This window comes from Phaseolus vulgaris, chromosome 11 (assembly GCF_000499845.2).
Source record: "Phaseolus vulgaris cultivar G19833 chromosome 11, P. vulgaris v2.0, whole genome shotgun sequence".
Classification (NCBI taxonomy): domain Eukaryota; kingdom Viridiplantae; phylum Streptophyta; class Magnoliopsida; order Fabales; family Fabaceae; genus Phaseolus; species Phaseolus vulgaris.
This window is the reverse complement of record NC_023749.2, coordinates 31,195,248-31,210,568: the sequence shown is the minus strand read 5'-3', so window position 1 is coordinate 31,210,568 and position 15,321 is coordinate 31,195,248. Positions and strand designations below refer to the sequence as shown.

General features: G+C 34.8%; 1 protein-coding gene across 1 annotated transcript; it reads right to left on the bottom strand.

The window, feature by feature from the left end:
• Positions 1–2,627: 2,627 nt before the first annotated feature.
• On the bottom strand, positions 2,628–4,058 carry LOC137839203 (uncharacterized). Its single transcript, XM_068648329.1, has one exon. It carries the CDS (start codon positions 4,056–4,058, stop codon positions 2,628–2,630), a length of 1,431 nt encoding a protein of 476 aa, XP_068504430.1.
• Positions 4,059–15,321: the final 11,263 nt, after the last annotated feature.

The window sequence follows — 15,321 nt, the reverse complement described above, 5'->3', positions numbered from 1 at the left end:
CGCGCGAGTATTGTGATCGCGTTGAACGTGCTGCATGGAAATTTCAGAAAAGGTGCTCATCGACTGTTTGACTAAGTGATAGTATCGATGTAGGAAGCTTTCTCGGACTTCATATTCGTCATTAAGCTGGCCGATGACAAGCCTGTAATCACTTTTACAGATTAACTTTGTGATTTCCAATTCTTGAGCGAGGCGTAGACCGGCTAAAATGGCTTCATATTCGGCTTGATTGTTTGAAGCTTTGAAGTCGAATTTGAGGGCTAGCTCGATGAAAATCTCGCCGGGGCCTTCCTTCCAAAACGACTCCAGCGCCGCACGACCTTTCGTTGGAGGAGCCGTCCACGTATAAGATCCACGATGAGTGTTCAGTTTCGGTTGAGGAAGGAGTGAGTTTAGCTGCGAAATCGGCAAGAGCTTGCGACTTGATGGCTCCTCGTGGTTGATACTGAATATGGAATTCGGATAATTCTATCGTCCATCCGATCATTCGTCCGGCTAGATCTGGTTTAGTGAGAATCTTTACAATGGGATAATTTGTCCGAACAATAATACGGTGATTTTGAAAATACATACGCATTCGTCGGGCGGTAATGATGAGAGCCATAGCCACCTTTTCGATCGTTTGGTATCGGATTTCGGCGCCATGGAGGGCGTGGCTAACAAAATAAACTGGTCGTTCGTCAAAATTAATTTCTTGCACTAAGACTGAACTAACGGCTTCGTGTGAAACGGCGAGGTAGACTATGATGGGTTCTCGGGCGTCCGATTTCTGGATAACCGGCGGGGAAGATAGAAAAGTTTTCAATTGGAGGAAAATTTCTCGCATTCGGCCGACCACTCAAAGCGAGACGCTTTTTTCAATAATCGGACGATGGGTCTTGTTCGTTCTGCAAGTTTAGGAACAAATTTGGATAAGGCGGTGAGCCGGCCGATGAGTCTCTGAATTTCCTGAATGGAGTTGGGGCTTCTCATTTCGGAAATAGCTTTACATTTCTCAGGGTTCGTTTTTATGCCTCTGTGGGTAAGCATAAAACCTAAGAACTTCCCCCCCTCGACGCCAAACGCACATTTGTCAGGATTGAGTCGCATCTGGTGCTGGCGGAGGGCCTGAAAAACTTCTTTTAAGTCAGCAATATGTTGCTTACATGAATCGGACTTGACAACAATGTCATCGACATAGACCTCAACATTCCTGCCGATCATGTCGTGGAATACATGGTCCATTAGTCTTTGATAAGTGGCCTCGACATTTTTGAGTCCGAAGGGCATAACTTCATAGTAGAAATTATCGGAATCAATCATGAAGGTTGTCTTCTTTCGGTCGGCCAGGTGCATTTGGATTTGATTATAGCCTGAGTAGGCATCAAGGAAGCTGAGGATGTGATGTCCGGCCGCCCCATCAACGAGACGATCAATGGTAGGCAGAGGGTAAGAGTGTTTTGGGCATGCCTTATTGAGGTCCGTGTAGTCAACGCACATTCGCCATTTTCCGTTGGCTTTCTTTACCATAACCACGTTGGCTAGCCATGTGGTGTAATGGGCGTTCCGAATGAATCCAACTTGTAACAATTTATCGGCTTCGTCACGTGCGGCTTGGCGTCGTTCCTCGCCCAGATGTCTTTTCTTTTGAGCTATTGGCCTAGCCTCTTTATACAGTGATAATCGGTGAGTGATGACCTGTGGGTCTACACCAGGCATGTCAGCGGCCGTCCATGCGAACAGATCGGCATTTTTGACAAGTGTCGTGCCGATGGCCATTCGGTCGTCCGACTTCAGTGAAGTGTCGATATGTGTAGCGTGGCGATCGTCGCGAAGTGGGAACAGATGCAAGTCTTCTCCTGCCTCCATACGGGGATCGTCCATACGAGGGTCGAGATCAACAAGGGCTATCATTTGTCGACGGGATATGCGCCGTCCGGAATGTCGGGTCGGGGATCGTCCTCTTTTTTGCGGGGGTCGGTCGTCCGGATTGATCGTGTAGAGCCGTCGAGTTGGCTCACTTTTCAAACTTGCGACATAACATTCTCTAGCGGTTTTTTGATCGACATGGATTGTTGCAATGTCGTTATTTGCCGAAGGGAATTTCATGGCTAAGTGTGGGGTGGAAACAATGGCTTTCAATCTGTTGATGGACGGACGACCGAGCAGGATGTTGTAGGAAGTTTGGGCGTTCACCAGAAGATATCGTACATTTATTGTTTTGTGGAGACCGTCTTCCTCACCAAAGGTTGTATATAAGTCTATATACCCCTTAGTGTCGACCCGTTCACCTGAGAACCCTACAATTTGTTCGTTATAGGGTTTAATATCTGATTCTGGGATGCGCATTTTCTTGAAGATTTCCCAGTATAATATGTCGACCGAGCTACCTTGGTCGACCAAAGTCTTGGCAATTGCGAACTTGTCAATTTCCACGGTGATTACCATAGGGTCGTCCTGGGCTGGATCTATGGCTGTGAAGTCGTCGTCAGTGAAAGTGATCGGAGGTATGTGTGGACGCCTCCGCGTGGTAGCATGAGCGGACTGGATGTTCCGGAGATGTTTCTTTCGGGCGGAATTTGAGCACCCGCCACCGGCTATGTAATTTACTTCGTGGTTCGGTTCGCCAAAGGTAACGGGTCCAGCAATCATGTTGATGACTTCGCGGACTCGTTGGCGAGGGCGGGCGTTTCGGTCGGGACTTGTGCTGTGGGCGCGTGTACGCCGAACGGGGCTTTCACTTCGTTTCCGCGAAGCCTGGCTATGGTCAGTTCGGCGTTTGTAATCGTTACGGTATGACCGGTCGACACCACGGATGGACAGTTGGTATCCCGTGGTGGGGATCTTGAATTTCTTGTCCTCTTGACGAACTGCCGCAAATGGCCAGCCTGGATGAGCTCTTCGATTTTGTCCTTCAACGCTTGACATCCTTCGGTCGTGTGACCGAAATTCCGATGGTACTGACAACGCTTAACAGTATCTGCATTCGGTGGTGTTTGATACTGTTTTAGTGTCGGAATTAAATCCTTTTGCAGTGCTTCATCTAGGGCTCGTCCCCTCGGAACAGTTAAAAGGGTGTAACTGTTAAACCTGGGGATTCGGCCTCCTCTGTTCCGGTCGGACCTTGGGGTGGTTCGAACGGTCCGTTCGGTCTCGAATTCCCTTTCTTTGCTCGGGGTTTGATCTTTGAGAACTCCGGATCCAACGGCTTTGAACCGTTGGTGATAGTCAATGTGTTCCTCAATTTGCATGAATTTGGTTGCCCGAGTTCGAAGATCTTCCATGTCTTGAGGCGGCTTTTTGATGAGACTTTCGGTAAAACGGCTCGGCCGGATGGCCGAAACTAAATGGTGTAACGCGACTTCCTGTTTGAGCCCTCGGATATTCATGCATGCCTTGTTGAATCTATCTAAAAAGGTTCTGAGAGATTCACCTTTTTCTTGTTGTACCGCTAGGAGAGACATGGAGGACATGTGATGCGGTCGGCTGGTGGCATATTGAGTGGAGAATTTTGCGGCTAGGATGTCAAAGTCGTCAATGGAGTTCGGAGGTAGCTCTGTAAACCAGGTAAGAGGTTCTCCCTGAAGCGACGTGGGGAATACTTTACACCACACATCATTATCTGTGGTATACAAAGTCATTTGCGTCTTGTAAACATTTAAATGCTCGTCCGGGTCGGTCGAGCCGTCATAGAGTTTAATGGCGAGGCCTCTCCATTTGTCAGGAAGTGGTGTGGTGATGATTTCGTCTGTAAAAGGATGACCCCTTTTACTTGACTTTCTTTCGACTGTTTCAGTTCTGGAAGCAGGATTGGTGTCGGCCGGTGTAGGTATGCGAGAGGCAGTTCGGTCGGCCATATGGGATTGGCCTTCTCGTTCGGGATTATCGACCTGTCGCTGGAGTCGTGCATTCTGCTCTCTCAATAAGGTGATCTCTTCCTCTTGGCGGCGTCTATTCTCTTCGTGTTGACGACGGTCTTCCATCCCCTTCTGCCGCAGTTCCTCCATCTGAGTTTGGAGGGTTTGAATCATAGTCATATGTTCTGCCATAGCGTCGTTGTTGTTCCTTGTCGCAACCATTATAGCTTTAAAATTTGAAATTTTGCCTTGGCCCCACGGTGGGCGCCAATTGTACCTGAACGGAGAGATGGGGCCCAGGCATGGTCGGTTGACGTGGTGTAATTGCTGACGTGTCGATCTTCTTCTCCTTCGGTCGGTCGTTCCTTCTTGGTGTCTCCTTCGGTCGGGCGGGGAGGGTACCTGCGAAGGCACTCCGACGCTCAAGTAAGTATGAGATTCCAAGTGTGGTTTAGTAAGTGAATGAAAACGTACCTTTCTCTGGCTTGAGCACAGTATTTATAGGATTGCCTAATGGACTTTCTATCCCTTGGGCTCAGGGTGGTTGTGGATAGGTCTTGCCAGTCGTGCTCCGGAATGCCCGAGAACATATCTTCTCTAAGCGCGTTCTCCTTATTTTTCGAGGTGTATCTTAACTACTTTGGTTTGTTACATAAATGCCCTTACATTTATTATACATTCGGTCGGTTGGCCACGTCCGTCCGATGTCTACCGGTACAATAATAATAGTAATATAACTACTATTTAACCTATTCAATTATTCTATTACCCAAATCTATATTTTTAGAATATTAAATTATTCAATTCTTTTCAAATATGAGATAATATAGTCTCTTAAAAAAATCTTAAATATAAAAAAAGTATTTTAAAATTATAAATTTTTAAAAAAATTAGAAAATTCACTTCCTCCGACGCAAATTCACTTTTTTCTCGAATTTCGTATCACTTTTGTGATGGAAAAAAAGTAAAAGAAACTTTACCCAGTGAAACATGGCGATGATCATCACCAAGAAGACCACATCATTGAATATCATGAACATGGGAGGGACACAAAAACACAGCAACAGCTTTTTTTTTTCATACAGAAAAATATTTCAAAGCAACTTTAATCTTTTGGCTTTACCCTTAAACCTTTTCTTCAAGTTTATCTCATCACAAATCAAAACTCAAAACCCTCATGATCATGATCCAAGTAATAGTAATGTTCCAAATTTGGTCATGAGTTTTTCAAAAATTTGACATCCTTCTACGATTTTCTTTTCATCAATCTGCTTAACTTGTTTGAATAAAATTTCAATGAGAACACTTTTAGCATTCGAAATCAACCAAGCTTACAATAACATTTTCTTTCCCATAAAACTCAGATCATCTTAGAACATTTTCTGTATATATCCAAAAGCAATGAATGGAAAAAGGTGTTCATTTTCATTCACAATGCTGAAATTACATAACCCAAGAACTGCACCACACTATATTATAAAACATCAACACTCACCATGAAAAGAGAAACGTTGACTTTCACTAAAGGTGGGGCAACAAGAAAATGTTAACTTTTCTTTCCTTTCAGTTTCCCTTTACCGGTGGTGGTGGCGGCGGAGGTTTCCGTCGTTGAGGATCAACGGCATGTCTTCGTTGGCCTCATCGACATCTTCTTGGGTGGCAATTCTGATGCAGCAATATTCCAAGGAAGCAAAGAAAGCTGTGGTGACACCATCGATGAACCACATGGCCACCCCATCAGGTTTTCCGCAACCTCTGCCCTTGTTTTCACCACCATTTTCGGTGCTATTTGTTGATTGGAGAGAGAAGAAGTTGGTGGTGGCTGCCATGGTTACGGTTGAAATGGCCACAGCCAGAATAAGATGGTGAAGGTTTTGGTAGGTAATGAACTATTGCTAGGTTTAGCTATAACCATGTAATTTGATTATATATATGAACATTCACAAAATTAAAAATAAATAATCTTAATTGCAATCTTAAATAGTCTTTTTCATTCCCCCAATTTTAGGTTTCATTTAACACTTCATTTATATTTATTTTCTGTTGATATTTAATGTTAGTTAGATTTTACCATAAGTTTTTGTTTCATCTAAATATCACAATTCTATGAATTTAGTTCCTCAATCACTTTGAATTTGTTGATGTGACATTGATTAAGAGACCACAAAAAATATACATGTTCTCTTAAAAATAAAAAATAAAATGGGTGTCAATGACATTTATTTATTATTTTATTGTAGTGATGGTTATATATTAAAATAGAAACAAACAAGGCAGTTTCTTCCTGCACCCTTACATTTTTCTTGCTGCACCCCCACAATGTAATGCAAAGATCAAATTATCCCTATTATTTTTTAAAAACTCTAAATTATACTTGAATTCTACTTATTTTTTTGCATTCTGGATCATGGAATCCGGAAAAATTTCAGATTGACACTTCCAATAAAATTTTAGATCCACCAATCTGTAATTCAAAATATGCATTTCCCATTCAAAAATCCATCATTAGAAAAAAAACATTCTAGATATATCAATCCGTAACAGAAATATGCATTTTGGATTAAGAAATTCATAATTAAAAAAAAAACATTCTGGATCCACCAATCCGTAACAGAATTAGGCTTCCGTATTCAACAATCTAGAAATCAATAATTTATACAAAATTTGCTTTTGGAACACCCCTTCATCCAGAAAAAAGATTCAGTTCCGGATTGATGATCTGTAGCACACTTCCAATCCCGATTTTCTGTAACCATGATGCTCTTTTTTCAAATAAAAGATCAAGGTCATTTTCAGGATTTAGAAAATTGTGGGAATGCAAGAAGAAAAACGTAAGGGTGCAGGAAGAAAGAAGCCAACAAACAATAGTGTTAATTGAAGTAATGGGTCTGCAAGCCATAGTAAGGGCCCAGTAATAATTGGTTCAGAATATTGATTGCAGAAGTGATGGCAAAAGAAAAAGCCACCATTTTTACATTTTAATAATCGCTAAACAAAAGATAAAAACAGTGTGAAGGATAAGGCTTCATGAGATTACGTTGGATTCTATTTAGAAAAAATCCTAAATTCAATTAAATGATCAAGTTTGTGTATATTTCAACAAAATATTCACTTGAACAACTCAATCTAAAATGATAAGTTTGATTTTTTTTTATAAAACTGACTTTAGGCTGTTATAGTGTATGACTCAAATCAGTTCAAATCATGATGTATGACTCATACGTTATTTATACTGTTATAGTGATACACAATCAACCAAAAGAAAGAGAAATTGAAAAGATAGAAAAAGACACTAAAATTAATACTCATGACATGTCTGCAAAATTCGATTTAAGTTGATAGGGAACATACTTATATTTAACAATATGAATAATTTGAAAACTTCATTGATTAATTAACTGTTGTAACCTTTGTGATGCAAGTTTTCCAACTAAAGCAAATGTTGTTGATACACACTTGACAACATTAGACGATTCTAACTCCGATTAATTGTAGGTTGCTGAATTTTTCTCAGTAATAGACCATTACCGTCCATCATCCAACTGCCCTCACTTGAACTGAAGCCACTTCCAAATCATCTTTAAGTATGCCTATTTGGAAAAAAAAGGAGCAACTTCCAGTGATTATCTCCACTGCTCTATCTGATGAACAAGAGCAAAAATTGTTACAGGTGATTAAAAAGCACAAGAAAGCCATTGGTTGGACGATGGCAGATATTCCAGGTATCAGCCTTGCTATTTGTATGCAGAGAATTCTACTAGAAGAAGGGACAAAACCTATGAGACAACCTCAACGTTGGCTTAATTCCCAGATTCTTGATGTGGTGAAGAAAGAGATCACCAAGATGCTACAAGCTGGTATCATATACCCTATCTCTGACAACACTTGGGTGAGTCCAATTCAAGTTGTTCCTAAGAAATATGGGATAAGAGTGATAAAGAATGAGCGTAATGAACTTATTCCCACTAGAGCGCAGAACAGCTGGAGAGTCTGTATTGATTATATACGCTTGAATCAAGCCACACGGAAGGACCACTTTTCCCTTCCTTTCATCGATCAAATGCTTGAGCGCTTAGCTGGTAAGACATACTACTGTTTCTTGGATGGTTTTTCTGGCTATTTCCATATTTGTATTGCACCAAAAGATTAACACAAGAATACCTTTACCTGCCCCTTTGGAACCTTTGCTTATAGAAGGATGCCTTTTGGTTTGTGCAATGCCCCTGGAACCTTCCAACGTTGTATGATGAGCATATTTTCTGACTTGATTGAACATTGCATTGAAGTTTTTATGGATGGTTTCAAAATTTATGGTTCTTCGTTTAATGATTGTTTGACTAACCTTAGTAAGGTACTTGATAGGTGCGTAGAAAATAATCTTGTTTTAAGCTATGAAAAATGTCATTTTATAGTGTCACAAGGCATAGTCCAAGACCATCTAATTTTTGAAAAAGGCATTCAGGTAGACCCTGCTAAATTGAATGTTATTTCACAGTTACCTTACCCCTCTTCTGTTAGAGAGGTTAGATCTTTTCTAGGATATGCAAGGTTCTATAGGCGGTTCATCAAGAATTTCAGCACGATAGCACTACCTTTATCTAACTTGCCGCAGAAGGATGTATCGTTTGATTTTGGAGAAGGATGCAAAGAGGCATTTGATTCCCTTAAAGCATCACTTGTGACACTGCCAATATAAAACCCCCTGGACACTCCCTTCTGAAATCACGTGTGATGCCTCAAATTATGCACTTGGAGTCGTTCTTGCACAACGAGTAGATGGTCTGTCACATGTGATCTACTATGCCTCTAAAACGTTAGACGATGCTCAATCTAACTACATCACCACGGAAAAGGATTTGTTGGCCATTGTGTTTTCCCTGGATAAGTTCAGATCATATCTCCTGAATCCAAGGTGGTTGTTTTTACTGATCATGCTGCCTTGAAATACCTGCTAAAGAAGACTGACTCAAAACCCAGGTTGATTAGGTGGATGTTGTTGCTCCAAGAATTTGATTTGGATATTAAGGATATTTTGTTAGACTTAAGAGTGAGTCGAAGTACTATGTTTGGGATGATCCTTACTTATGGCGTTTTTGTAGTGATCAAATCATATGTAAATGTATTCGTGACCATGAGATCCCATCTGTGCTGAATTTTTGTCATGCCTCACCCTTTGGAGGACACTTAACTGCACAACGTACTGCAAGAAAAGTATTGGACTGTGGTTTCTTTTGGCCAACCATTTTTAGAGATGCATGGACCGTCTCATCGACGTGTGAGAGATGTTAAAGAGCAAGCGCTGCTATCTCCAAAAGACAACATATGCCCCAACAACCCATGCTCTTTTGTGAAGTCTTTGATGTGTGGAGTATTGATTTCATGGGTCCCTTTCCTGTCTCTTTTGGATTCACTTATATCTTACTTGTTGTGGACTATGTATCCAAATGGGTGGAGGCAATAGCCACAAGAACTAATGATTCTCATGTTGTTGCGGCTTTTATTTGCTCTAACCTCTTTTGCATATTTGGGATTCCTAAAGCTATCATCAGCAACCAAGGCACACATTTTTGTAACAGGTTACTAGATGGTCTATTTAGGAAATAGGGGTGATCCATAGAGCATCCACACCATATCATCCACAAACAAATGGCCAAGTTGAGGTCTCCAACAGAGAAATAAAGCGCATTCGGGAAAAGATGGTTAACCCAACAAGGAAGGATAGGAGTAAACGTCTTGACGATGCCCTTTGGGCCCATCGTACAACCTATAAAGCACCTATTGGGATGTCTCCCTTTAGGATCGTCTTTGGAAAAGCTTGTCATCTACCTGTGGAGATCGAGCACAAAGCTTATTGGGCAATAAAGGCAAGCAACATGGATTATGACAAGGCAGGAGAGAAGGGAAAACTCCAGCTGCAAGAGATGGATGAGATCCGTTTGGAGGCATATGAGAACTCAAAATTTACAAGGAGAGGACCAAACATCTCCATGACCACTTCATCACTGGCAAGGAGTTTGTTGCAGGCCAACGTGTGTTAATGTTCAACTCCAGATTAAAGCTTATGCCTGGAAAGTTGCGCTCAAGATGGATTGGTCCATTTTTTTATCACCCATGTCCATCCTCATGGTGCTGTAGAATTACAGACTCTAACGTGTACGAAGACATTTAAGGTGAATGGACATCGTCTAAAGCTCTTTCATGAGATTCCTCAAGAAGAGACGGTGGAAGAGATACCTTGCAAGGCCCCAATTACCGTCAAGCTTGAAGAGGGAGTATTCCTTCTCTTACTTTTATCGTACACATCTATTTATTGTTTTTACATTGAAGAAAATGTTTGATTTAAGTGTGGGGGAGGAGAATTATATTTTAGGATTTATTTTTGTCTCTTGCTTTTTGTTTGCTTTGTTTGAGTTTCATTTTCTGCCTAAATAAAATAAATTAGCTTTTTAGGATTGTCTAATGACTGACATGTTTTATAATTCTTGCAAATCTTGCTTTCTTGATATTTGTTTTTTCAGTCGTTTTTCTATCAAATTAATATGAATCCAGCTTAGACTTGTCCAATGCTAGAAAGATGATAGTATAACAGTGGTCAGATGACCCCAAGTCGTCTCCCAAAGAATCAAATAGTGAGTCCAGTGAACAAACCTTCATAGCTAATTAGATATCAATTTAGAAACTATTTAACAATAATAGAAACTAATATAGAAACTGAATTTTTTAAGTCTCTGGTCTCTAATTTATTAACTATAGCAACTAATTAATTTTTTGTCTCTAAAATTAGTTTTTATTAGTAGTGATGTTTCACAAAAACTAGTTAGAAATTGAAACTTGAAAGTAATTAGCTTATAAATTTTACGTTTTGAGATGTTTATAGTTTTGGTTTTTAAAAATATATATTTTAAATCTCTAAATTTTTATTAGTAGATGAATTATTTTAATTGTAATTTTTTAGTTTCAATTACTGCTTTTATTTTATATTATATTATTAATCTTATACTATTTCATAACATATTTTTAATCAAAATTTTCAAAATAATATTAATAATACTATATCAATTAGTGTATTAGAGTAATAAATTAAATATTATAATAAAGTCAAAATAAGTACGTATAAATGGAGGGGAATAAGTTAAATAAATAATAACTCGCTCTAGTTGAAAAAAACCCAGAAGATTTAATAAATATTTAAAAAATAATAATAGAATAAATATAAAAAATTAGAAGTTAATATTTTAAAGATCTACTTCAAATAAAAATTGATTTGCAGGTTCTAATCAGGTTAAACAAGCTTCTTAAATAATATAAGTTAGAAACTATCTTGGTAAAAATATTATATCTAAATTAAGTTTTACAAAAATAATGAAAAAGTTAGGTAAACTTTAATTTTTCAATTAACATTTAAAACTTCCACGTTAATACTCTAAACTTATTCTATATATTTATACATAAATCTTTGTTAATAACAGGACTCTAAAAAGTATAAATGATAATATTTAAGTTTTTTCATTAAATATAGGTAAGAATTGATATTCAATTATATATATTATAATCTATTATGAAAATTATATATTAAAATTATTTTATTCATTAAACCTCTACCTGATTCATGTCAAACTCTCAACCAGTTGACTACCTCTCTTATCATAAAGTCATTGACATTAACATCACAATGCCATAGATTTATTACACCTATGAGACTACTTTCCCTAAGTTGTCTCACAATAATACTACATAATGATAATAGGAAGAATTTACTTGTGTGACAAAAAATATTCATGAGGCCTACCATACACAATTCTTTTCTCACACCACCACATAAACATTTCCTTCTACTTTTAACGTCTGTTTGCTTCTGTGAATGAATGTACTATTTACAAACAAATAAGTGAGAGGATAATAGCTATTTGGATTCAAAATTTTGCGGGAAAAAGAAGGAGAAGATGTACCACTAAACAGTAAATATCATTTTCTCAAAAAAAATGAATAGATGTAGAGGAAAAGTCACTCCAACATATATTATTTCTGAATTCAAACTCATTTATTCTCCTGTTGTAGTATTTTTTTTATTTATTTTCCATTATGGTAAGGTTTTCTAATATTAAAAAATATTATTTTTTATTTATATAAAATGTGTATATTTTTTAATTTTATAATATATGTTTAATATTTTAAAAAACTACTTAGAATCTTTGTTTTTATTTAATTTGTTGTTGTGTTTATATTAATATATTTCTGTCTATAATTATTATGTTTATAAGTTATAATTTATTTAATTATAATGTTTTATGAATTTTTTTATTGTTAATTATGTTATATTTTTTCTTGTAATATATTTTATTTTTCATTATTACAGGATTTTTAATGTTAAAAAAATAATATATTTATTTATATAATATCTTATTTATTTAATTATTTATTTTTTAATTTTATAATACATTATAATATTTTAAGAAATTACATGAAGTCTTGTTTTTATTTAATTTGTTGAATATATATTTCTTTTAATTATAATTTTTAAATTATACCTATTTACATTTAATACATATTTATTTATTTTTAATTATAATTTTTAAATTTATGAATATGCTAAATTTATTTATTTTAAACAAAAACAAACCAAACTCATTTCATTATTACCTTTTTTAATAAGGGTAAATTTGTAAAGTAACATTTTACACCTTTAAAATAATTCAAAATTCCGTCACAAACATCACATTACTCAAAAACTCGAATAAACTTTCCTCATAGATCCACTTTAACATATCTCAATCCAAACATTTCACACTTCCCTCTCACATCTTCATAAATCTACTCCCTCAAATCCCCACAAATTCTCTCTTTAATCCAAGCACACCCTTAGCACATAATATATTTTTTTTTCTATATGAATTCAATATCAAGGGAGGATCATCTCCTTCATAATTTCAATTTTAATACTGAACCTAAACATTCTTATATAGTGTTCTTCTTTGAAAATAAATATATAATAAATTATAAACTTACCAATCATTCCCTTGTAATAATATTAAGCATAATATATTAATAAAATATAATAAATATAATAATAATATAGTGAAAAAGATAAACAAATTATAACACTTATAAACATAAGCATAATAATTGAGGTGTCAGTCTACCTGAGATGTCAAGTTGCATAGTAATACCTAACATAAAAACTTTTTATATAAAAAAAAACATAAACATAGTAAGACATGTTTTTATTCTATGATTTTTTTAATTATAACTCTCATTAATCTCCATTTCATTGTACTATTGTTTTCTTTTTTATTTAAAAATTTTCAAACTTTCAGAATCTATAATATTAAAAAATTAGTATAATAAGTGTTACTTATTATATTGGTAATAAGTGTTATTGGGTAGTGTTAAAGAAATGCTTGTAAAACATTTCTCTCTTCACTGTTTTTCTACAACCAACTAATTAAAAATAAATAAAACTTACAAATATTTTTAGGATGATATCAAATTGATAATTTATATTCCTAATTTTCTCTTGATATACACAAAATCCATAATAGAAACATCTATAATACTTTCTTTTTTATAAAATTTTTTCATATTAAGTATAACTATGCAACTTGACATCTCAGCTAGAATGACACCTCAAACAACCACAATCATCTATCATCATATGAAAAAAAAATATATTATTAAAATAGAAAAAAATACAAAAAAATTAAAGAAGGACTAATAAAAAATTTCATATGTTAAAAAAAAATATACATTGATAGATTATATCTATTTCCTATTTATAAATATTAAAATGAAATTTTGTTCTTTATACAGTAATAATTAGCTTTTAAAGGATATATTGAATTTTATAAAATCAATGAAAGTCCTGTTAATTTTTATTTTCTAATTAATATTTAAATATCACGCATTAATAGTTCATATATAAACTTATTTTATATAATGACGCGTAACTCTTCATTAATTACAATATCTTAAAAAGATATAGAATCTTTAAAATATACACTGAATTTATAAAATTAATAATTAATAAAATTGATATAAATTTTTATTTTTCAATCAATATTTAAAAGCTACACATTAATAATCTCTAAATTAACATAAAATTTATAAATTAATTTTTAAATTGATATATAACTAATTACCAATGTTTTAACTACAAACTTTAGGATTTAAATTAATTGCTAGCTATCAATTTAGAGAGTAGTTTATAGATAATAAAAATTACTTTATATACCAATAAATTCTTTTAGTCTCTAAAATAATATCTAATTTAATCAAATAACTAATTATTATTTTTCTCTGAAATCAATTTCTATTTAATGATTTTTTAATGGAAATTAAAGAAAATCATGTAAATTTATTTTTTAATTAATATTTAAAACTTACACATTAATACTCATAATTATTCAATTATATTATAGTATTATGAAAATAAAGTTTAAAGTTGAGTATTAGAATACGTTGAATTCATGTATATAAAGGCAAATAATGTATATTGACAAATCATATAAAACATATTGAGGGAAAAACAGAAAAATTGTAAGAATGGCTGGTTATTCGGTAATGTGGATGATTTTGTTCAAAGTTCTCCTTGCAGCAACAATTGTTCTTGTCATTTCATCTGGTATGTATAAATTATTATATTATATTTAGAACATATGTTTGTGAAACATGTGTGTCTTTGAGTTTTGGTTTTGGTGAATTGTTCCTAATTTTAGTTTTGAAAATCCATAATGTAGGTGTGAGGAGTCAAGATCCGCCGAAGTGTCCTGGAACATGTTCTCAATTTCCTGACTGTGATGCTCAGTGCAGGTTCATAGGTTACGGTGCAGGAAAATGCACCGGCAAATTGTGTTGTTGCTCCTTTGATCTTCAACAATTCTCTTAGTCCAGATCTTACTAGATCTGGTTGCAACCAAACAATCTATTATGTCAATAATATTGCAACACCATATTTATAATTATCCTTGTTTACAACTAAACACTCTCTCTATATATAATATTAAATATACTCTTATTTTATCTAATAATAAATTAACAATGAAATTACATATTGTTAAAAATAGAGAAAAAAAAGATATACCATTTACGAAAGATAACTTTTAACTTTCAAATTATTCTAAACTTGTTAGTTGTTATTGTTAAAAATAGAGAATAAAAAAGACCATTTACTAAAGAAACTTTTAACTTTCAAAGTTATTCTAAACTTGTTAGATCCAACATTTTTTATCTGCAAATTTAATTTATAACGTACGATGTTTCAATATTGTCGATAAAATTTTATATATCAATTAGTGTATTGAAGTAATAAATTAAATATTATAATAAAGTCAAAATAAGTACGTATAAATGGAGGGGTTTAAGTTAAATAAATAATAACTCGCTCTAGTTGAAAAAACCCCGAAAGATTTAACAAATATTTAAAAAATAATAGTAAAATAATTATAAAAAATTAGAATTTAATATTTTAAAAAGCTTCTTCAAATAAAAA